At 39.8% G+C, this 25817-nt stretch overlaps 2 protein-coding genes across 2 annotated transcripts; both read right to left on the bottom strand.

Moving 5' to 3' along the window:
• Positions 1–1486: 1486 nt before the first annotated feature.
• On the bottom strand, positions 1487–8426 carry popdc3 (popeye domain containing 3). The gene is made up of 3 exons (XM_035164326.2): positions 7771–8426; positions 5777–5885; positions 1487–3334 (listed from the first exon to the last, which is right to left on the bottom strand). The coding sequence occupies exons 1-3, from the start codon at positions 8274–8276 to the stop codon at positions 3059–3061; spliced, it is 891 nt and encodes a 296-aa protein (XP_035020217.1). The 5' UTR covers positions 8277–8426; the 3' UTR covers positions 1487–3058.
• Positions 8427–16892: 8466 nt separating this feature from the next.
• Positions 16893–25043, bottom strand: LOC118113283 (syntaxin-12). The gene is made up of 10 exons (XM_035162820.2): positions 24889–25043; positions 23331–23483; positions 23142–23211; positions 22921–23020; positions 20952–21089; positions 20740–20783; positions 19889–19994; positions 19715–19787; positions 19544–19626; positions 16893–18185 (listed from the first exon to the last, which is right to left on the bottom strand). Exons 2-10 carry the CDS (start codon positions 23428–23430, stop codon positions 18093–18095), a joined length of 807 nt encoding a protein of 268 aa, XP_035018711.1. The 5' UTR covers positions 23431–23483; positions 24889–25043; the 3' UTR covers positions 16893–18092.
• Positions 25044–25817: the final 774 nt, after the last annotated feature.

Below are 25817 nucleotides of genomic sequence, written 5' to 3'. Positions count from 1 at the left end.
AGACCACGCCAGGCCTCTGGGCTGTATGTACAGTTTAATTTGGCCCAAAAGACAATTCTTGAAGACGAAAAACCAGTTTAGCAAAACATGAAATTCTCCTGACAACAATTAATAGAAAGAAAATAAGATAAAATGGAGCAAGCATAAGTAAACCAACCATGCAGTCCACTTAAATATGAGCACCTACTGTTCACTTTCCCAAAACAACTACACAGCAGAGTAGTGAATGCCATGGACAAGAATAGCAGTGATAGTGGACCAGTAAAGTAACACACAATCTTCCTACTCAAGCAGAAATACAATTATTAAAGAAAAATCTCTTAGAAGTGAAAGTATCATTTCAAGTTATTTAATGATAGTCAAATATACGGGTAGAGAATGTATAAACAAGTTCCTCTCTGCCTCACTCCTCCACTGGGAACTCCACTGGGAACTCCACAACCTTGACTTGACTTGTAAGAGAAATGATTTGGCCAGCTCAGCGTCAGTGTAGAAAATTTCCAATAGGGCCACTGTCTCTGCTTTATAAGCAAGCCACTGGCAAAACAAACAAATATAGATAAATAAATCATATTTTCAAGAGAAACAGACAAAGGATTATTCTTTTTGTGGAAGTAAACGACAAGCCAGTGTGACTTCTGTTCGTTTGTGGTGATGAAGTCATTAGCAGGGCACATTCAACCAAACTGGAGGAGGTACATTGAGATGTGTTCCAAATTATCCCTTAGTGTCAGTTTTTCTCAAAGAATGATTGCTAACGATAGCAGGCGTGTACGAATGCCAACTGACGTTTTTTAAAACATTGTACATGGAATTAAATGAATAATGAGGTTGAGGAAGATCTTCAGCAAAGTGGAGCTCGTTCTTACAAATGAAGGGATTGTTTTGGGGAAACATATTTGTGGAGGTGAGGGGGCTGGGAGAGCACCCTCACCTGCTCATAGAGGATCAATCAGCGCAGGTGAGAGCTGTTAGCTGATTGGTCCTCGTGCTTAAAAGGCAGCGTCTACGCTGCCTCAAGGAGGAACTCAAAAGGAACTCAGAGACAGAGACACTGGAGAGACGCCCGGACTGAGCTGCAAAGCCAGTCTGCTTTAAGTTTGTAGTTTCTAAGCATTTTTTATTAAATGACCAAACATAAACTTAAATCAGACTGGCTTTGCAGCTCAGTCGCTCATGTCTCTGTCTCTCCAGTGTCTGAATCTCTGAGTTCCTTTTGAGTTCCTCCTTGAGGCAGCGTAGACGCTGCCTTTTAAGCACGAGGACCAATCAGCTAACACTCTCACCTGCGCTGATTGATCCTCTATGAGCAGGTGAGGGTGCTCTCCCAGCCACCTCACCTCCACAATATTCTAATGTGGCACAATCACACCGATATTATCATAACGATTCATCAATATCTCACACACTCACTGATGATGAATACTATTTAGACTGAGATGTAGTTAAAAGCATAAGAAAACAAGAAATTAATAACACTGCAACCTACTGTAAATTTCAATTTAATACATCGTATTGTAGCCAGTCTATTTTGTATTGTTTGCATTGTGTGTATGTGTTTACTAGAAAAATCGATTGAATTTACACATTAAAATAAAGTTACATTTATTTTTTAAAGTGAAATATAGACACAATTAGCCTATTTACATTTTACATTTGCACAATCTTACAACAATAGTAACTGATCAAATCTGTCAATATTGCACATCACAATCTTATTCAGTTAAGACATCTACAGCCTCCTATTAATGTCACTTTATACATGTATAACGTAATTATAAATGACTAAATAAAATAAATAACATGAATTCACCTGTAGGTTCATTTCACCTTAGTTGAACAGCACAATCTTTAGTGTCATTTGTCTACAACTATTACCATACACACAAACACAATTTTCACAAAATCTTCAACGGTTAATCACTTTAAACTGCTTCTGTGAAGAAGTGACGCCTGCTACTATCTAGGTTCTGACAGATTGCGAAGCGAAGCAAAAAGTGAAGCAAAGCTGTCCTGATCGCCCTCTGGTAGCTGGCTGCAATATAGACCATAAATATTGCCTCCCCAATGTTAGTGGATGGGACCAAACTAAAAAGTCAAAATCCGGGTCAAGTTAATGTTTCTCAAAGATGTTTTCTGCCATTTTAGGTAGCTGTTATCACAATGATGTTTGTCTAATTGTTTATGTTTGTAATAAGTAGGGTTTAAAATAGTTTTTTGATACAAAATAAAAAACAGGGTCAAACATCATTATCGACAGTGGGAGCTCAATGGTATGGCTCTATCCCCGGATAGAGAATTTTCAGACTCTGGCTTCAAATGATGTCTTTGGCGTAAAATGGCACCATTCATATTGTATTTACATTATGGCATCATTTCTGGGTAGTGGGAGGAAATGGAGACAAGTCGTCCATCTTTATATATAGTCTAGTGAGTGGTCATCAATACTAGAAAAGCTCTATATAAATACAGACCATTTGACCATTTGTCTATGAGATAAAACAGTTATTAGCATTAGCATTAGCAGCATTACAAACAAGTAAGTCCGGATGAAAAAGGAAAGTTACACAAGTGCAAACTTTGATGTTTTGGCAGATTTGGTGTAGTGTTTTCGAGCTTTCAATGTACCACATATCTAGGTCATGTGAAGCTTGAGTGTAGTTCAAAACACACTGAACGTAGGACAACCTAGACCAAAGTGTCCCATGGGTGGGACGATATAAGGACTTGTTAACAAGGCAGCTATAATGTAGCCTATTGATTTATTGGGCTGTCAGTCATGTGACCCTTTTCAAATAAATCTATAGCATTCCCTGGACACATGACTGGTGACATGTCTGCCAGCTCAACCTACCTACTACTGCATATTGAGATCTAAAAACGTAGGCAGATATGATACAACTGCAATTGAGACCTACTTTCCCTAAATGGTACAGTCACACTTTGGCCTTCTTAAATAACACTATATTTACATTACATTACTACACACAGTGAGTGCCTTCCAAGTGTTTTAGGCCTAGAGCAGAGTGTGTTTGTGTGTGCAAGTGTGTGTGTGTGTTCAGGCCGTGCTCCCACCCTGCACCGGCACTTGCAGGACATCTGCCCCTTCTAATTCTGTCCCTGGCATGTGACAGTAACTTGGTAAGCGGAGGTCATAGCGGCGGCCGGACTCGCTGAAAGCCTTATCATTAAGGGAGAACAGCTTCTCTGCAATGTCATTGCGCACAACGAGGGCGAAGATCTTGGCGATGTAGCGATGCTTAGCAAAAAGCAGGTAGAGTTTCTTCCTCCTCCACGCCACGTAGCGGCAGGGGTTATCGGCACGCAGGGTCACCTGTGGAGAGCAAAACATTCAACAGAGAGACAAGGCTGTAAGGAAGTAAACTGGTATTCAAGCTAAGATCCAAGTTATAATAAACTACTGTTTTATGTTTGGTCTATTGCTGATATAAATGTCTGGATCACATATGATTTGATGAAATCCGGATTAAACATGTCACAATTCACAGGGAGCATGGACAGTTTGAGGAGACCTATTATGTTCATTTCCAGCTTTATATATTTTTAGTGTGAGACTCCATTATTGAGCTTTGTATAATTCAAAGAGTTTTCTTTAAAAGACTTAATTTGTGTATAAGCATCCTGTTATGTACCCCCTCGATTGTCTGACTGAAATGTGTAATATCAAATTAGACCTTTTTAAAGGGATAGTTCACCCAAAAGTGAAACTTTACTCATTATCTACTCATCACTATGCCGATAGAGGGGTGGGTGAAGTGTTTGAGTCCACAAAACACTTCTGGAGTCTCAGAAGTAAACAATGGAAGTAACTGGTGACCAAGACTTTAGACGTAATAAAACAACAGAAAAACACTTCACCCACCCCTCCATGTCAGAGTGGTGAGTAGATAATGAGTGAAATTTCATTTGTGGGTTAACTATCCCTTTAATGCTTAACTCTTTCTGATTGGCCAAACAACAGGAAGCCTGCCTGAGAGGCAACCCCCCTGTTTTTTGTGAGCACTGCCTCATCCTCTTACAGATGAACCTGGATTTATTCTTTCAGTCAAAATCACTACCCTACCATTTGCCCGTTATTAGTTGTATGTTTGGGAAACAAGCTAAAATGCTAATTGAATAGTGAAACGTCTGCCGTTAATGTTACTGATAAAGTATTATTCTGCTGCCATCGCTAAACAACTGTATATTAAACCTGCACCCTCTGTTATTTCTATGGAGTACATGAAATGCCTTTAATACTTCTCCAGTAGACAGATTTGGGGGAACAATGTGCTTGGAGCAGAAAACTGAATCAAGAAATCTGTGACGTGCTGATGTCAACTTGCCCCAAGAACAAGAAAAAAGGATACTTCGTTTTCAGAGCACTTTTGTCTCACAGGGTTTACTTTTACACACGTTTATCTCTTTATTCGACACATTGTCCTTGTTTAATATGGACATCTGACATTGTAGAATCATAAATAGGTCCTAGATCATTAAATTGAATTGTACATTTTAAGACTAAAGCAAGTGTTTCATCTTTATTTTATCAAATCCCATCAAATCCCATCAAAAGACAAACTAATAATGTGTTAGTCCATCATTCAGTTGCACTTTGTCTGTGGCTCTACGTCTCAAGCCCACAGGTTCCTGCACACAAAGGGGATCTTGAAAACTTTATAAATACTGTACAAATTCTCTTAAAATAAAACAGATGTAAAACACTGTAGTTTGTGACAAATCGTGGCTTAATCCACATTTGGTGCATATTTAGGACAGCAGGAAGGTGTATGACTAATTAAAAAAAAGAAAAATGCAATATGTGTGTGTGTGTGCACGTGTGTGTTTGTACAGCTTTGTGAGGACCAGATTGAGCATATAACATTTTTGGAAAGTGAGGACATTTTGGCCGGTCCTCACTTTGTGACCCCCCTTTAATGGACTGTTTGGGGGTTAAGACTTGGTTTTGGGTTAGGGTTAGAATTAGGTTTAGGTAAGGTTAAGGGTTAGGGTTAGGAATTTAGTTTGGATGGTTAGGGTTAGGGTAAGGGAATGCATTATGTCAATGAATGTCCTCACTAAGACAGCTGTACAAACATGTGTGTGTGTGTGTTTATGGTAATAAAGAATCATGTCACCCAGTCCAACAATAGGGTTAGGGTTAGGTTTTCACAACATTGTATTGTGGTGTCACAGCCATTCAGTCCATTCCAGTGACCCAATAATACACACTACACAAACTTGCTTGTTATTACTTACAGTCGGATTTTTGCAGCCAAATCCAATACAGATTTTGGGAAATATTTCCTCTATTGATATATATATATATATATATATATATATACACACGCACACATATACTTGGTTCATTTGTTTAGTGAAGATAGGCTGTTCTGTTTATTACATTTACAGTTTCTAATTTGCCCCAAACAACCTTTTCTGTATTAGGTTTAAGTTTTCATATCAGCACATATCAAACATCATATACACAGATAATTGTGATAGTCCGATATTAACTAATGAAAACAGCAAACCAATATATTGGTCAGCGTGTAAATTACACAAATGCTTTTCATGCCATGACAAGTCAAAACTGCTTCTGTAAAAAAGAGCGACAAAAGGTCTATGACCCAAAGAAAGAAGATGCAGTTTGTTGAGGACGCGGAGATTTGTGGAATTTTTAAAAAATGGGGTTACAGGCTTGTAGAAGCTACTGACACAGGGTTTGGTGAATTGCCTGAAATGTGTTTTTGCAAATGCATGAGTTGAACTGAACCTGGAAGATCCCCTCCTCTGCTGGTCTGAGAGAGTCCCACTCAGGAGAATCCAGGAACTGAAACGGGTAGATGTAATGCAGAAACTCTCCATTCACTGTCACACGGACTCTGGAGGATGGACGGAGAGTTGATTTTAAATTTCCAGAGGGAAACACTGCTACATGAAGGACACGTTAACACTAAATCACACAGAATACAAGACAGTGCTGATAAAAGCATGACCAGTGATACTGTCTTACAGCTGAGGTCCTGCTGAACAACTGGAAATACAGTTGCTGTGACCTACAGTGCGGCTCAAAGTGCAACAGGCTAGAGGATCTTTCTCTTTTACAGCATAAATCTGATGCAAGCAGTATGATTAGCATTTGAGTTCGGTATAACCTTTAACACATCCATCATCAGACACCTGCAGCAACACAATCCTCCTTAAGGTTTTACCACTTTAAATGGCCCTGAAGTGCAAAACACAAAACAAAACAGCAAATAAGAAAACACGATCGCAAATAGAAACCACAAAAAACAAATCACAAAACACATGGACAGTGCATCCGTCCAATCAGCGACGAGCCTTGTCTATAGCAGGTACCACCTACCTTTTGCTAGAAGTAATGCCGTTGTTTTTTCTTATTTGCTGTTGTGTTTTGCAATTTGCTGTTGTATTTTGTGATTTGTGTTGTGTAATTTGTTGTTGTGTTTTGTGATTTGTAATTTGTTGTTGTGTTTTACAATTCTGAGTCTTTCGTCAAATTATTATATATCCTCCGTTATACTTTTTTTTACCCACAATGAGCCTGATACACTGTCGTACTTATATTTGATCAATGTCATTTTTATTCTTTGTGTTTATTGTTTAAAACAGCACTGAACAAACAGGCTATTTCCCCTGCAAACTAAACATCGTATATATAAAGACAGTACATTCCACCTTGTCCATCATTTCATTGTGTCCCCTGTGTTGAATGCTGACAAATCTCCACTTCTCTCATGGAAACACACACTTTATATCTAATGCCAGTTGTTATCTCTGCTTCTTATTCCACGAGACGTTAGCTGTTGGAAATTTGAACAACTCTGATGAGGCTGGATTCATTCACAACATGCATTGCTGCACATCAAAATCCGAATCATCAGCAGTCATCAACACGCCCTGAACACAGATCATGATGACACGGAAGCCTTGGCCCCACTTCACAGCTCCCGAATCGTATTAGAAATATGAAGGGAGAGTAATAAATTATAGCAAGACATATCTTCACTCCTATCAATGCTGGTGCTTAATGTGGTGATGTCAGAAGTGGGCACACTAAAGGTATAACATCTAATGAGCTATGAGTATTTATAATTAAAATGTAATTATACTATAATGCAGGGGCGTATCCAGGGGGGCACTGGCCCTAGCTGAAATCAGATTGGCCCCTGAAGTGCCCCTGTCCTATCAGTCTAAAAAAATAGTCACTACAAACAGTACAACAACAAATGTGACAATATTTAAATAATTGTTTATATTTCCTACATTTTTTTAACGAAGACAATACGATTGAACAAGGAACACTTTTCAACGTATATTCAATGATGTGTGGTTTTGCTCAAAGCTACAGAGCCATGCATGGATGTTGGACAAATAACTTCCCCCTCTTTGTGGCCCCTTTATGGCCCCTGGTCTATAAAAAATCCAAGATGCACCACTGCTATAATGGAGGTATAATAATGTTGCAATGTGACACTTTTTCATTCTTTTGCATGTCCAGTGCAGTAAACGAATCACAGTGCATCACATCATGTGTTTATTGGGACAATTAAACATGTCAGCAGTAATTACCTCAAACATGTCGCAGCTCCTACTTGATGCATGTTACAAATTAGGCTTCATGACGTCAGTGTTTTCAGTTTTTAGTGTTTAAGTGACTCTGGCAAAAAGAAAAAAGCCGCGCTGTCTTTATTTAATGTGTGTTTGATGTAGTGGAGCACTTTGGTGTGAGACACGTGCAGTCACCTGCCAGACAGCAGCACCGACAGCTTGTCGATGGCGGTTTTCCCCTCGATGGCGAAGCAGTGGCTGGGCTCTAAGGTGTGGATGTCTCCTTCACTGCAGGCCACGATCTTCCCGAACTGTGTGAGCGACACCCCCAGCTTCTGGAACATGCACTGGTACAGCTCCTGGAGGTCCCGCTCGAAGGAGACGCCCCGCAGCCGGTAGGCGACGTGCACCGCCTGCGCCAGGCTGACGGCGAACAGCGCGAAGGTCCAGAGGAACGAGTCGGTGGTGCACGAGTCCGACCAAGCCCAGAGCGAGGCGCAGAAGAAGCCCAGCGTGAGGAAGGTGAAGAGGTAGAGGAGCCCGTAGAAGCCGCTGCCGCCCATGAAGCCGAGGAAGAGGAGGATGTGCGCCAGGTGGAAGACGGAGCCCTCCGCGCCGTCCCTCCACGCCTCACACAGCGGGTAGAGCGACGGCACCTGCTGCACCGTGAAGTTCATGGCTTCGAAGTCCGGAGGCTCCATGTCGGAGGAAAGTCCACCACACCACCGGCCGCGGTGCGTCGCCGCGCGCTGAGGAGTTTATCTAAAGTAAAGTTGACGGAGCGAAGCTGAGAAACGCGCAGACACTTGTAGTGAGTGTTTACACCAAGACTGTGGAGAGCGGCGCGTCAGGACCGGATGTTGTGTGGGAGTAGAGAAAATAAAACAACATTCAAAGCACCAACATTCAAATGTGTTAAGATAAGATAGGATGAGAAAATATAAGATGAGATGATAGGATAAGATAAGATAAGATAAGATAAGATAATCATTTATTAGTCCACCATGTTTAAATTTGCCATGTTACAGAAGCAAAGAGGACAGTAAAAATACAAACATTATATAAATCAAACACAACATGTAAACATCATGCACAGTGTATAAATAAAATGTATATATTAAATGTGAAAAGAGCATATACAATGTAAACAACAACATATACAATACAAACAATATATTCAGTGCGAACAGAATATATAAAATGTAAACTGAATATATACAATGTGAAGAGTTCATACAATGTAAACAGAATGTGTCATGTGACCTGAACAGATACAGTGTGATCAGAATCTATAGTGTGAACAGAATATAGTGTGACTGGATTGCCCATAAGACTTAATTGCACAGATAGAATATAAAGTATTCATATTTGTATTCAGACAAAAAATAAGTGCTGCCTCCATTATTTTGGCCAAACTATATATATATATATATATATATATATATTGAGAGGAAACAGTATGATTATATATGTGGAGGACCTATCAAGATGTATTAGGAATTAAGTGCAGAAATCAAATGTAATGTTAAAATATATGTAATATGTATACAATATTTTTTAAGTCAAGCTGTCACACATTTAATATTGCTTTATTCATTTTGGTTAGATTTAATGTATTCTAAGAACAAAATGTATAAAATAGAATGATATAGTGTTGTTATGGCAATGAATATATTCAATATTAAAGGACTCATCAGGATTTATTGAAAAAAAAAGATGATTGACCTGATGTGAAAATATTTATCTTCATAAAATTTTTGGCCTTATTTCCTAGCCCCAATATTCTGAAGATCAGCTCATGAACTCTAAATGAAAAGCTTTTATTTTGACAATCAGAGGAGCTCTTTCTTTGATATGTCTATCTCAGTGTGACTTGACACTGCAGGTCATCTAAAAAAGAAGGCACTGGGCTGCCTCTCTTGGCTCTGGTATCCCCTTGATTCTAAATATGACATGGTGAACGGTAAATGAAAACTAATAAAATACATTAAAATAAGCAGTCAGAATTTGCAAAGTGAGAGAGTATATCAGTCTGTACGATGCATCTAAATAAGAGGTAGTCGTGAACTGATTTCTTTAAACGTCCTCATTAATCAGAGCTACAGGGGGTTATGAGAGTATGTGATCTTTGTGGACCAGAATAGCAGAAATACTCTCTCTGTGTATCTGGTCAAGGTGACTGTGACTGTTATCTGGATGGGAGAAAGCGAGTGTGGTTGCTACCGTATGTAGGGCAGCAGAGAGGGACAGAGAACCCCTGGGTGTACTTCACATCGTGTCAGACAGAAGCAGCAGAAACATCCTCACCATGTCTGGCCCAGTTTTTTTCAAACCAGGGTTTAATGATGAAGGAAAGCAACAGGACAGCTGGCCATCAAATGTCAGTTTTGGAGCTAGTTTTATGAGAGAATTGTTGAGTTTGTGTGTCACAGGGGAGTGTATCTCCATACATGTTTGATTGCATGCATAAGCCTCATATAAATAGATTTCTCTCCATGGTGAACATATCACCAGCATCTATTTTTAGAGGGTTTCCACCCTGGACAGCCTGTGTGTCTTTGTGATATGTCTGAATATGTGTCTGTCAACGGATGACCCCGTGCCAGTCAGCACTACTGTTGCTGCAAATGGCTGTGCGTCCAATCACACATCACCTTTTCCAAAAACACACCCGTGAGAAACAAACTACAATTTATCTCCTCCAGCAGATAAGCTTTGGTGTTAGCTGCTAGTGCTCTTTTATTTTTAGCCATCCCTGGATAGAGCAACAACTCCATTGGCACTGGAGCAGTAACAGGGCTCATCTTGGGCCATTTGCTTTTGGTAAAAAAATAAAAATAAAAAAAGCATCTGTATAAAACAAATTAGTTTTGAGGTAGTTCCAAATGGTGCTTTTCATTCCATTAAATTTAATCTCAACTGACTATAGGAAAAGCTGACACCCATACATGAACTGTTTCATAACAACATTGGCACATGAAGAAATACAGCATTTGGAATGAAAGCACTTGCATGCAACAAAAGTTGTACCCAAGAGTATTTTTACATAAAGATTGAGTAGAACCTGTGTAAAATAGGGAAGTAGTCCTTATTACATTAATCTTCCTTATAATATATCATTATTATCGACTCTTCAGTGCACTTAGCCTGGCATCATCCCTCAGTTCATGTCTAGTTTTCAGGGGCCGTTGTCAACTCTCAAAGAACAGACGTCTCATTTCAAGGTCACTGTTGCAAAATAAAAGTGTGTCAGGATCCTGTGTTTTTGGGCAAACAGTGCATGAGTCCTTCTTTGATTGAGATAGTTGATGCCATGCGTACTCCCTGTACTCATGATACTCTTCTTTGAGACACTTGATTTAAAAGAATCTAATTTAACTAGTGCAGTGGACTCCACAGAACCTGCAGTAAAGACCTGCTGCGGCACAAAGAGCTGTTCGGCTGTTTACTCAAAGTTCAGTGAAGCTTGACTCAGTACGCACAACCCTGAGCTGGAGAATCAGTTGTCGTCTCCATTGTCATGAATGCGACTGTTGTTGTGAATGCACTGTTATCAGGATCAACAATGTCCCGTTGATTAAATCCCAACCGCTGCTGCTACAGAGCGCTTTATTAATATTTAATGTATTACGTGTCCAAATCTCACCAAATTCCACACTGCACTTTCCTGGGCCATATACAATACAAATGCCAAGTGTGGAGCCGATTACGTGGACGGTTCTTAAGATATGTGAGCCACACAGAGATTACTGGAATTAGAAGATCATTTTAAATTAGGAGGTTCCCAAACTCACTATCCTGAAGGAGGTTAAAGAGCCCAAATAACATTGATTGGAGCTAGTTTATGAATCACCGACATGTCAGTGTTTCACAGTGACATCTGATTTTGAAAACATCAGCTGACTATTCATGATTTTTGACCTGTCAGTCTTTGTGGTGAACTTTATAACTCTTCAGGTGGAGATTTCTGTTTCTGTTGAGTTCTTTTTCCATGGCTAAACAATGATTGCTGCGACAGAAACGGAGCCTGAATAGATGAACACTATCAACATGATGATCAGACTCATGTTAAATTGTTGCATCTGGGTTGGGAGCAGGATAATTTGCTCTTTAACTGAGAGACGTGCCTCTCTCCCTGTGATAGATCCCTATCTCTGACATACCAATGAGATGAGCTCCTGCCTGGAGAGAAGAATGCCACAGTCAGTCTACCCAGTCTACAGATGTGGTTTGACATGCCTGTTGCACCTTAGAGGAACAGTGGCTTGCAGAGAGGGCAGACAATATATGAGGGTGAATTCAGATGATTGGAGGCAGATGACAAGTGGTGGTGCACATGAAAGGCCAGTCCATGTTGTCCTGAACTTCCTGTCAGGAAGGGTCCTCATGACGTTAAGTTCTGTGTGGAGGTCCATGTGTCCACAATTTGACTGCCAATGCTGCAACGCAAACTGGACACTTGTTTTGTGAAGTTTATGTTTATTTCCCATCATTGGTCCTACTCTTGCTAAGCTGTCACACACGTTCTCTTCCAACAAAGAAAGGAGCCCTTCCTCTTGCCTCGTGATTATTATTAAGTGTGTCTGCGTCCATGTCTGCAGTCTGCATGTGTCATCCAGAAACCATTAACTGACCTTTATTCTGTCTTTAAAAGCTTTCTGATGGTGTGAGAAAAATGTAAACAGTTCAGGATGAGTGCACAGAAAGAGGTTGTTTGCCATCTGATGGGAGGGTAATGTCAAAGAGGAGTTCTTTAGCCATTCTTCCCTTCACCAACCCCATCAAACATCCATCAAGAGACATGAAATATGCTCCCTTTCATTTCCTGCAATCAAGAGAGCCTCTGTTGCCTCTCTTCAAAGAGGGGAAATCGCTGTCACTCTCACTTGTTGTCTGCACATCAGCGAGGCAGATCAGTGCTGATGATGTGTGTTCAAGTCTTTATAACAGAGGAAATGAAAGAAGAGCTTGGACAATGGGTTCAGCCTCCAACAAAAAGGATATGGAAATTAGATGCACCCTCCTTTTATCCTCCCAGAATAATGAAAGACGAGCAGGCAGGCGGTTTCCATCTGACCTTTTTTACTGGGTTACCTTAGAGATATCCGGTCTCACAAGGAATACACACTTTCTATAATCTAAAGGCCAGGTGAAAAGATGGAGAGAAGACATTGTAACATGGGCCTTTTCATACTGTATGTGCTTCTTAATCCACAAAGATGGCAGGAGCTGCAGGTAAGAGCTACCATCTATTCACAGGTACACCATGAAACCATCAGACATTAAAATTTGATCAGAAATTATTTTTCATTACATCATGCATGAGTTTAAGGATGAAGGGATCAACCACTCAGGAACCTCATGGGCAAAAATTAATTAAATCCAGTTGATTTGACATGGTTTGCAAAGACACACACCTTTCTGTGTAAAGCCTCACAGCTGACAGTGTATGTCACAGCACAAACTAAACCATGAGGTCGAACCAACTGCCTGTGGAGAAAACAGTAATGTGTCAAGGGGAGGGCTACAACTAAAATTCCGCTGCATTAAACGTCCCAACAGCCACAGTAACATCCATAATTAGGACCTCGACACGTAATGGTACCAGGAGCCTATTTGTCAGGGACCGAGCAGGAAGACCAGAGAGCCACAGATAGTTTTCTTTGAAGAAAATAGTATTTTCATTTGGTTTTCATTAACAAAAATGCAAAAGGTCAAACTTCACAAATCTGGGCCAGCAAAAGGCCAACCAACCAAACTAGCCTCCGGTAGCCAGTGAAGCCAAGTTAACATCACCACAAAACTGCCTCTCAACTTACACAGGGGAACATATATAGTGGCGGATCAAGCCACTCAAAACACAAAAGGGGGGTAGAATTAGACATAATAATATTGAAAACAAACTACAGCCACAACATAGCACCCCAGTATAAGGCCGTATAATATTAACTTAGGAACAATAATTAAACATAAATATCAAAAAGTAGTCAAAGATTAACAACTACAAATCAAAATAAGGAAACAATATCCCTCCCCATGATTACAAGGGACATGGTGCAGTCCAATTAATGCTCAAAGCCATTTAAGGTTGTCTGCTGCAGCTGGGCCTCCTTTTGATGAATGGCCAGATGAAGCTTTAAAACTCACAAAACTATAAAAACGTCTGGTTAATGCTTAATATGTTGTGGTTGTTGTAGCACATGGGTGTGATGAACAGTTTCAATAATCAAAGCCCCCTGCTTTAACTTTGCCCTGGATGGATGAAATTATAGGGGGGGCATGTCTATCAGGCTGAGACTTTAAAAAGCCTCTCGGAGCCATAACCGAAACCCTTTTTCAACTCATTGGTAAAATGTTTTTGCCATTTCCACACTTTATACTTAAAGGCATATTTCTACTTCAAATTCTGTGAGTTGTATTGGAGAGCTTTACCTTTGTCTTAAAACTTAAAATATGCAGTTTTACTTTCACCTTACTGTAGCAGCTTGTTGCTTCTGTTGATGTGACACTACATGTATCCTAATACAGTGTTCCCCTGAATGCTGTGTCTTTAACAGTTAATAGCCTTTGAAAAGTATTTATAGACGACACAGGAAATTAAAAAATTCTCATTGAAAGCCTCATTCATTAAAATTCTCTCAAGCTAAGCAGCTTAAGACAAATTGAGGCATTTGATCTGCTTAGTAAAATATTCCTGTAACACACTGGAATGATTCTAATGTGTCTAATCAGACATCTGATACAATGACTCCACTGTCTCGATACAGGAGTAGCAGCAGCTTTCCTGTGGAGTTTACAGCCATGCTGGCAGCTCCGTACAGCAGTGCTTTGATGAGCAATGCGAACATGCTATTTTTTAGCAGGTATTATAATGGTAATCAATCAAATTTTATTTGTATAACAGAAGTGCAATAGATGTCAATTGTAAAGGAGAACATCAGAAAGATAAGGCTATTTGCAGCATTGATTAGAATAAACATTTTGAAGCATAACTGAAGGTCAATGAATTGATGGATTATTGTCAGTAATGGTCGAGCAGTCATGGGTGATGGTTATGCTGATGTTTACCATATTACACTCCTTAGTCAGTATGTTAGTTTAGTGCTAATTTGCTAATGTGCTAATTTATGATATGTTGGTGGATAAGCAGTATAAATGATGGACTGATTGATAGAATCACAAGTGAGGGATTCCTAGAAGTCCCAGGACGGACAGAAGTGCAATAGTTCCCGCGTGTAGCAGAGCTCATCAACTAAATAACATTTACAACATTGATGAGAAAAGACAGTGTCTAACATAATTGGAGAGGTGTATCCATGTTTAAAGTATTTATACAAAAGACAATGTCTGGCAGAGAAGAAGGGAGCAGGAAAGACAAATGTACTGACTGAATGATTGCAACAAATATCATGGAAATCCATTGAATGCTACTCACCAATTAAGCATTTCAGTCTTGTAAGATTATTCGACTCACAATAGACAGTTTCAGTGCCTCTATTATCCACAATGCAATTTCACTGCAGACTGTTATTTTTTGTTGGACTCAAATAGTTGGAAAAACAGTAAAAATTCCCCAAACTACTACACATATATATATATATATATATATATACACACAGTATATGGCTATTCTAAGACTATTTTTTGGGGGATTATGTAATGTTATTTCTATCCCCCCCAAAAATGATAGATGGGACTTTATCATATTGTTTTTTGTAATTTTAAAGGTTATGATTTCATTAATATCTTCATTCTGATCTTTTTTTTCAACTGTTGGTAATGACATGTAATGTGATGGAATAATAGTTTCCACTGTCTAAGACCAGGTGTAATCCATCTGCCTTTAGCTTATGCTGATAAGTCTTCATGTTGGCATTTTCAACCCTGTTAGCTGACTTTGTAGAGACATTCGTGGTCCCTGGAGACTGTATCCTCATCACTTAATTTGACTTGTTTGACTTTGGATGATGAAATCAGATTTGTCCTCCAGAGTTAAGTGATTTTGAGTGGCTGACACCTCATCTCTTAATAACAGGTCGGTGTGAGCATACCCACACAAACCTGCTGGAACCTCATGACCTTACAGAGACGACGAGGACCACTTAGAGCTCCTCCGCAGCCTAAAGACGGCGTGTGGCCAAGACAACCCTGATGTTAGCCTCATCACATCCCACCACATACTCTCCTTTCTCACTTATTTTCTATTCCGTTCACACCAAGTGTCTCATTCAGACAAAATCCACCCACCATTTGAACATCTTGACTTAACTCTGAGAACGACAGCTAAATGTCTCCAGTACAATAATGAGGCACTCAGAAAACACTACAAAGTTCAGTTCATAATTGGATACTGTTGGATCTCAATCAGCAAAGTAAGTCCACATCACAAATACTGTACAAGTCTATTATTACATCACTTCAGTGGCTACAAGTGCACTTGAGGCCTGATTTCACTGGCAATCAAAGTCCATGTCCAAGTGATTAGCTGACTTAAAAGCACAAGAAGCACTGTCATGAATACAGTTTGTGCTGCACGAACAAGGCTCAGGTGTATTTCTTACCTGAAGCATGTTGTCTTTGTTTTAATGTTCAGTAGAATTACCTGTTCTACTGTGAGTGGTTGAAATAGTAGCACTGCTATTGCAAATAAACAATAAATTGAAAGGGGTTTGTTCAGATAACAAAAATATACTTTTCCTTACCTTTAGTACTATCCAGGCCAGCAACATATTGCTAATATGATGATTGCTATGGAACTTTTTTACACATTTTAATAAAACAGATATATCACTTTATCCATCTCTTCTCTCTAGAGAATATTGTCATTACTAACCCAAATAAACCTGTATTATTTACATTTAAAAAGTTCTCATTGGAAAAAAACTTGCCATAAACTTTAACTCTTGCAGGTGCTCTGTGAGAACACACTGCTGGAAACACAGTGGGCGACAGACAGAGTAACACCCTGAACAGGTCACCAGTCTGTCACAGGACGGACTCAGACAGGAGGAGAGTCATTGATCACATGTTTGTGGTGCAAGTCCAACATCCCTTTACTCTGGACACAGACATATACATTTTGCACTACTACTCTAATAGTTTGGATGTAAGTTATTGACACAATGCTCTGTAGATTAACAGGGAGATTTTAAGGAAACAGATTTTTCTATCAATGATATTCATGCCATTTTTGCATCATAAACTATCCAGTGTATTCAGGTGAAGGCTGGATGCTGCAGTTTTTGTTCTTTGGTACACTGACTCTTTAGGATTGAAGCTCTTGTTATTGTGTTTGACACCATCACATTACACATATAAATGTTTTTTTGTTTTTATTCCAGCACAAGTAAAAAAAATTGACCAGTATACACTTTGCAGCCTGTCCACAAAAAAAAATGGTATCATATTTTTCACATTTTAAAGGTGTGCTTTCTTCTAGTTCTGTCTATTTTAAGCATTTTGTTTTATTTTTTCTCGTTTTCACTCTTGATGATTGTATATTTAGCAGATGTTGCTGGTAATAGCTACATGTATTTGTATGTGGTGTGTTTCCACTATGGTGGTCCCACTTCAGTACACTAAAGTATAAACTCCAGGGCTGCTCATTTACAGTATCAGGTAATCTCCTGTCTGTGGTGTTGATCCCACTGACTCCCATCGTGCTTAGCTCCCCACCTGGTGGACGAAATGAGACATGACACCAGCAGCACATCATCAGGTGGATCTGTATTAAATTCTCTTTCTGCTGAGCACGAGCAGCGAAACAACCTGTTTTACTGAAGACACACATTCATCATATTTCTTTCAACGTTATCATGAGTAAGACACTACTTACTACACTCCACATTCAAACAAGACAAGATGGACTTTCTCTGTACAAAATTGTGCAACATTGGTCATAATAATCCAAGCTGGGACTGTAGTGATAAAAGTTACACTGAAGAGAACGTTACTTTTGTGTAGGGATACAAGGTTTGTATTGTGCATGCATAAAAACACATAGCTTTATTTTGCGCACACACACACACACACACACACACACACACACACACACACACACACACACACACACACACACACACACACACACACACACACACACACACACACACACACACACACACACACACACACACACACACACACACACACACACAATCATCCCCTCCTCCATTCTGCAAAATCCCCATCCAATTATCATCAGTACTATTCGCAGTAGCAGTGGAGTTAGAAGTACAACAGTTGTAACGTACCAAACTACAGGAGGAAGAACTGAACATGTGTCCGTTTTTGACTTAAAAAAACAAACGATAAAAAATGTTCGACAGCATCACAAAATATATTTGCAGGTTAGTTCCTAACATGTTGCTGTTAGCCTCCAAAGACATAAAATATAACAAACCAACTCTTATTCCCACTCATTTGTCCTCCCACATAAATACACACACACACACACACACACACACACACACACAGAGGAAGTTGTGTGAAGGTGTCATCGGGCTGTGCCTCTCCTCTCATTTGATGGCCTGCCAGATGATGATGATGAGGATGGTGAGCACAAGCGTCAGCACCATGGCCAGCATGCACATCCTCTTACGAGATTTCCTCTGCACACAACAAATATCATGTCAGAGTGAGTGAAGAAGATGGGACTGTGCTGTTTTACATCACTGTGGCACTGGTAGAGGACATAACATCAGATCAAACTTTATTAATCGACAAATGATAATGTTGTATCACTTCCTTATGGTTAAAAAAAAAAAATCACATGAAAAGACCCAAACCAACAATGTGTGGGTGAATGTGACTGAGCCAGGGTTTGGAAATTAAAATAAAAAGTTAAATAAAATATTTAATTTAATTTACTTTACTCAGTAAAAGTTACTTTTACTCAGTAATTTCCTGGTTACTGTAGTTTTTATTAAATGTGACTCAAATAGGAGGAAGTGTGCGTTTGGAAAATGAGTGGGTAACAGGATGGTGTGTGTGGCTTGAGTTAAAATAAACAACAATGTATGAATGTTCATAGTGAGGAACATAACACCCACTACACTCCGGTAACTTAACAGGTATAGGAATATATCTATATGAATTCACAGGACCGGATAAATGGGAGCAGGCACTGGATGAGAACTACAATATGTAGTTCATATATTTTTTTAAGAAATCAGAAATTAAAATGATTGTGCAGTATTTGTAACATCAAAACCATTATATATGAAGCCTAGTCGACACCTTTGACCCTTAAACTTCAGCTGAAAAAACTGTCACTACCGACACTGAACTAGTTATTACATTAAAATGGAGACATAAAGACAGAAATAACCAGTGGTAAATACGTTCTTAGTGGCTTTGCTGCTTGTAGAAAGTGACCAAAAGTATTAGCTTCTGATAGCTGCAAACTGGATCATTGACAGCTGCAGGAGTTCAGGGACTGCGACAATTCAGATGCTTTTTCAAGAACACAACTCAACCACTAAAACAGGAGGACAAGAAGCCCATAACCCTGCTGATGTGAGTTACTGTGTATGTTATATTTGTGTAAAATCATGGATGAGGGGTCAGGTGGTGGGACAAATGTAAACGGGTCCAGGTGAGTCCAGATTTGACTTGGAGATAATAGCGAGTAGCGGGTCGGGTCCAGTACAGAGCTTTGCAGGTTACGGTTGGTGTGGGTTTGCAAAGATGGACCAGTGCAGGACTCACTGCAACAGTGCTGCTCACTGCATGTGTTTGTGCAGCTCTACAGATGAAGGATATGTGTGAGGCTGTTTGTTAATGGGATCAGCTCTTTGTTGGTTTGGTATTTTCATGGAATGTAGAATCAGACCACATCTTACCCTTCAACATGCAATCATTGTGTATTATTTAGTTTATTATGCCCTACATCTGTAGCTGGCTTTTAAAATGTGATTAATCTTTACATGTTGTGTTTCCGTTGTTTTGTCCAGACCCTCTATCCTACCTTGTAATAGGCTGCCTTCTGCAGCTGCACTGCTCCTCTGTCTACATGAACCTCAGCGCTCTCCACATTGGCCTCGATGCTGTCTGTCAACGGAAACACAGGAGCCTCAGTGTTAACACACATACACACATCTGTGAGAGTCAGGGCTAACCCGAGTTTCCTTTTACGTACCGATCATATCTCCCTGGTCGTGGATCATCACTGCCAGGTCCTTGAAGATCTGGTTCACATCCATAATGTCGGCCTGGAGAGGAGGACAGGAGGGACTACATGAGGACAACTATGCAGTGACAGTGTGACAGCGTCCCTCTCTCTGTGGGACATCATGTAGGTTCAGGTTTATACCTCCAGCTGTTTGATGTTTGTCTCCCTCTCCTTGATTAGCTCCAGGTCCTCCTCTGTGATGGCGGGCTCCTCAGTCTGAGTCTGGTTCTGACCCCATTCATCATCCCTGAGCAATACAATAATAATAATAATCATCATATCATGATATATATATATATATAACAATACAGATGGAAATGCATTTAATTCATAAATTTACAAAATATCGACAAATACTTATGGCTCTGTTTATGCTGTGATGTCTTGAAACAACCACCTGATTTGATCATGACGGCTTGATCGGCGACTCTTGAGGGTTACGTTCTAAAATTGCTGTCCAATAAAGGAGGTTTGAGGCTCATTCTTTAAGTGCAATAACAAAGTATTCCACAATAACACAATTTATTCACTTATTAATAATTTTCATTAAGATGTCTAAGATTCGGTTATTAAAGAATTATGACCAAGACATATGAAGTACAAACATTATTTAGCTGTAAAGTTGAACAGTATCCTCTATTGGACAAACTGTGTAATGATACTGAATGTTTCTGAATGACCTTACACATATCTTTGGCTTTACTGTGCTGATATGTCTTATTATTCATCAGCCTGCATTTCTACAATATGCTAAAAGCTGATCATATTGATAGTGTCACCATGCTCTGGATTATAATGTCTCATTATTATATTTGGATACAGTGAAAATACTTTCCACAGAACTGTTTCACTGTGGACTGATTCTTTAAAAATAGCTTGAACTTTGCAGTTTATCAAAGAACTTAAAGAAACAAACTGAACAGAGAACAAAATGGCCGACAGAGATTGTGGGTGAGAGTAAAATAATTTTAAAAAACACTTATGAAACTTACTTTTCAAATGTCACCAGCTGGTCATTCACATTCACTCCATCTCCCTGACAGACACAAAAAGGTTTCATCAGCATCAGCCTGCGTCACTTATCAATCACGCATTCATATTTAACAGGAGTAATTCAAGTCATCACTGTGTGTTTGGGAGTATAATGTTACTGGCGGTTAAGTCTAAACCATTGTATTCAATGTAAAGTCTGGTATTTGTTCACCATGACTCTGGATCCAGCTCGAGCTCTGGCCACTGACTCCTTCTCTTTCTCAGCCGCCTTCCGCTGTCCCACCTGGAAGTTGTTGAGGGCTGCAGAGAAATCATTCATCAGGCGTTCCCTCTGGAGCTTCTGCTGCCTCTGGAAGAAAGAAGACAGGAAACAATAAAGACTGTTTCAATGTTCTTTCTTTTACTTTCTCATATCGGACACCCAAATGCACAAATGTTAAACCTTTAATTTCCCAGATCTGCAGAAACCAGTAGAGGCTGGAGCAGGGTCACTACCTGAGTACTATTAAGAGAGCAGGATCTGCTGTTCCTTTCTGGACAGAGCACAGTCCCAAGGCACAAATACATATAGAAGTTGTTGTGAGTCCAAAACAAAATGTTGATCTAACTTTTCTGAATGTTTTTTTTTTATGCATAAATAGAGCAGGTTTATTTCATAGCTGTGAACGAGCACTGAAAGAGAAAGAGCACAACTGAGTTAAGTTATCATATGCATTATAGGTATAAATAAAATTTAAATATCATTGTTTACATTTTTATCAGTGAGTTCTTTAAATAAATTTATCACAGACATCCACTAATCCAGGGGAATACAGAAAAAGTAAAGCTTAGCTAGTTTTAAAATATCTCACTTTTAAATGTCTAAATCCTTATTGTGTAATTAACATGTTATTCAACATTAACATTTATTCTAAATGTTTAAATAAATATATCATATTTTGTTGCATGAATACTGTATGTCCCGAGGTTAAGCAAGTGGACATTTTGTTTGCCTAGTAAAAGTTTGCAAGTCCCATTTTTGTGGGTTTGACATGTGCATGTGGAGTATTTTAGCCTTCTCTGTTTATTCTGTATGTAACTTTACAGGTGTGGCGCTGTCCATGGTTCTGAAACAGAGCAGAGGACATCACGGTGCACGTCACTCAGTCCGTTTACTTTCCATGGTGAGAATAGAACTAATTGAATGTACCCCCATTGTAACAGGAGACAGACAGACAGACAAGGGATTGATTACTGTGATCATTCAAAGACAATAACTAAGATTTTGTTTGTCACGACAGTTTTGTTCAGTATTGTCTCGTTTCACCGGCTGACACCAAGGTTGTCTGATGTGCTCCAGGAGCTGTGGATTATTTTTAGATGTGCTCCATGACCTTTGCCCTCACCTGACCCTTCACACTCCCTGTGTTTCAGCACCTCCTGATGTACAAAACACACACATTTCTCTTTCATCACCGTAAAATCAGTAAACTAGTCTCTTTTTGTGAGCATAGATGTTTCTTTTACATGGACTCAAGTGTATACTCCTGTTCCTTTTTTGTGTTTTCAGCCTTAATGCCTTTTAATTTGATGGCATATTATTTATAGGTGCTTGTGTTATTTTATGGTGCATTCACCTGAGATGGTACTCTCAACAAAAGCAATCCATGAATCATCTTTGTATAAATAGCAAACATATCGCATCATATGCTGGCTACCGTAGTTCTTTATAAGTCTAAAGTTGAGACAGTTAAAACAGCAAATTCATGATCATGGTTGTGGAATGACAATGTGTTATGGAATTTTTACTGTCTCCTGTCCTCTCTCTGGGGCATAGTGCAGCTGGCTGTCGTGTTTGGGGAAGTCAAAGGTCAAAGGCTTCACTCCCTGACACCACAGATATGAGACTGAGTAAGTGTTACATTATCTGTAAGGGTTTAAAGTATGACCACAGGAAATGAGACTTCAGAATATGAGAGGACATCATGCACAGTTGTTGTATCGCTGGATTCTAATTTTCTCCTTGGCCAAGCTTCAATACATATTTCAGCATAAGACACCAAAGGGCTCCTGAGCACTTTCTTCACTGATGAGTTGACCTTTGACCAGCAGATTTATGTACCAGATGTATGTTAATTCAAAATGTCATTAATATGAACATGTAGCTTGAGTGAAAGAGTGAAACAGGCTTCTACACTGACCTGCTCGGATGGAGACATTGGCGGGGGCAGTGCTCCCAGCTCCTTCAGGTGTCTGTTGGTTTCTTTAGCCAGCTGGTTGGTGTAGTGCTGGAGCTGTTGGCTGCGGGGGGAGAGCACAAACAAATGCTTAGACTGAACTTTTGAGTTGTTGCAGTGCTCACAAACTGTATCAAATGATGATAACATGCATAAGATACTGTTAATGCCAGACAAGCACTCACAGCCTCTCCTGTAGCTCTGAGGTCTCCTCGCTCGTCCCCAGTTGGTAGAGGAGACTTTTGATCTGACCAGCTGCAGAGAGAAGGAACCCACGTCAGTAAACACGCAGCTGTTTGGGGGAAATAATTCATGTGTAGAGGTGTGAACACATTGTTGTGTGAGCGTGTGTTGGATGCAGTAAGGAAGCTCACAGTTTTGGTTGATCCTCTGGATGTTGAAACTGCACGCCTGGATGAGGCTGCTCATGTCCCGCGGCTGGGACCAGCTGCTGTCTCCTCTCATTGACGACATCCTGGCTGTAGCCCGCTGGTCTGTCACACTAACGAACGCTCTCTACACACAAGCTAAACACGGCACAGGAGAATAGTTACATTATATCATTTTAACATTTCCGTAATTTAATTTCCTCCAATCTCTTTTTATTGGATTTATTTGTGCTGAAATAAAAATGTCAATTTCAAAAAAGGTACATCTTATCATATCTAAGATTTTCTTGTCTTATCTTTTTAAATTCAAGACACATACAGCTGTTAAATATTGGAAGCAATGATGGAGGACAGCAACAAAAACAGCAGCAGCAGCAGCAGCAGCAGCAGCAGGGGTATACCCTTCTCCATAGGAGCTGTATGAGTGAAAGCAAATGTCTAAGTGAGAGCCAATGAAAGGAAACAGATCGTCCACAGGTATCACCGTGAGTGAGTGGGTGAGTGTGGTAATGACGTTTCTAGTTTGTGAAAACAGAGTCAGTTGCAGCTTTAGAATTGATGCGCGTCAATTTGTGGTGTTGCGGTACAGTTGTTTGTATGTAAGTTATGGATGCCATAATAAAATGGACTTGACTTTACCTTGAATTTTCTTTTAAATCCTTAAGTACAAACGCTTAAACCTTGACATACAAACACTCAGGGTCAGCCTGAAAAAGACTAGTGGTTTTGATGGATAAAATGTAATAAAAGCAAATTATGAATACCAGAATGAAAATTGAGCTGACTTTCCCCTTAGTTTTCTTAAGATTTCTGCAGTAAAATTACTTGAACCTTGACATGCAGACAGTGGGTGTCATCCTGAACAAGAGTGAGGTGAAAAGTCTTTGTCACCTCTTAAGGATTTTGTTGTTTTTAATAATATTTAACTGGAGCAAATTCCCATAATGATTTTGCCTTTGTTTTCTGAGTTTTTGGTGATAAGACCTGATGCTGGTGTTAGTGTGCTGTAAACAATCCATCCTCTCACTGCCACACCCCTCACCTGAACACTCCGGAGAAAGTCCGGACCCAATTAGCCGGACATCCTCCGGAGGATCGTATCTAACAGCGGCTAATGCCTCTCATCTGTCCTGCTTTGGTGAGAGCACTGTGTTCAGGTAAAAACAGGCTCAACTGCGTGGTCACCGAGTAAAAGCGTCTCGAGCTGAACACAGAGAAAACAGCTCATCACGTGATTTCATGGCATAACGCACAGTTCAGGAGAGGCGGAATAAAGGACCTTGGACCTTAGGCTGCTGACACTGGACTAACGCAGGACTAACACAGGACGAACACAGGCTGCTGACACTGGACTAACGCAGGACTAACACAGGACTAACGCAGGACTAACACAGGCTCCTGACACAGGGTTTCATCCAGCAACTGACACCAACACACATCATAATAAACCTGGTAAACAAACAAATTAATCCGCGCTAATAACTCCAGCCTGCATATTATGGTCTGCAGTGAGGTTGACGTCACGTTCACATAAAGCTCTTACTTGACCCTGACGCTGCTGGACTCCACAGTGTTTGTCTCTGCGCCCCCTCCTCACATCACATCTTTTATTCCTCTGCCACAATTAGCAGCAGACCCAGCCCGGCCGTGACGTCACGTGTCCACAGCACTAATCCGACGGCAGCTCTCGGGATGCGTTCACTGTCGATAAGGACGGTGGGGATTCACACCATTTCAGTGGATTTCCCTGGGAATCCGTGGAATATATCAAGACTTTAGACACAACAAAAGCAACACAACCGTCCAAATTTATTATCAAATTTATAATGAACAATAAGAAACGACCCCCCCCCCCTCTTCCTTTTCTTTCCTTTCCTTTATATGAATGCTTTTTATCATTTTGAACATGATGTAGGTATATACATTTTTATTCTTTCTGACACATATACATTTGTCTACATGCCTGTTTAATTAACTCTACTGTCACTTTAGCTGGTTATTTTTTGTATTAGGCACATATTTGCAATGTTTTTATGCATTTAATTTGTAAATAAAATTTTAAAAAGAACACAAAATTCCTGTGAGATAATAGCTTGCATTATTAGTGTTATACTAGGTTCACAACACCATACAATACTGTTTTCTGCTGTTTATTCAGCATTCACACCCAACCAGCTATCATCCCCACATGAGATGTAGTTCATCATATCAGCTTTTGGGGGTTGTCTTATGTTCTTTGTTTGTTTGTTTTCCCAACTAGATACAGCTTCATGACATGTATGCACACATCATTTGGTTTCATCAAAATCCTGGAACCTACCACTATAATTTGGAGTCACCACCAAGAATAAGAAAATGTCCATTGAAACATTGAATGTGGACTCAGTCAGTATACAGTAAAGTATCTCTCTCTCTCTCTCTCTCTCTCTCTCTCTCTCTCTCTCTCTCTCTAATCCCGTGCCTGTCCCATGA

The sequence above is a fragment of the Hippoglossus stenolepis genome, chromosome 8, assembly GCF_022539355.2.
Source record: "Hippoglossus stenolepis isolate QCI-W04-F060 chromosome 8, HSTE1.2, whole genome shotgun sequence".
NCBI lineage: Eukaryota > Metazoa > Chordata > Actinopteri > Pleuronectiformes > Pleuronectidae > Hippoglossus > Hippoglossus stenolepis.
The sequence above is the reverse complement of the archived record's forward strand: the minus strand, read 5'-3'. Positions and strand labels throughout refer to the sequence as shown.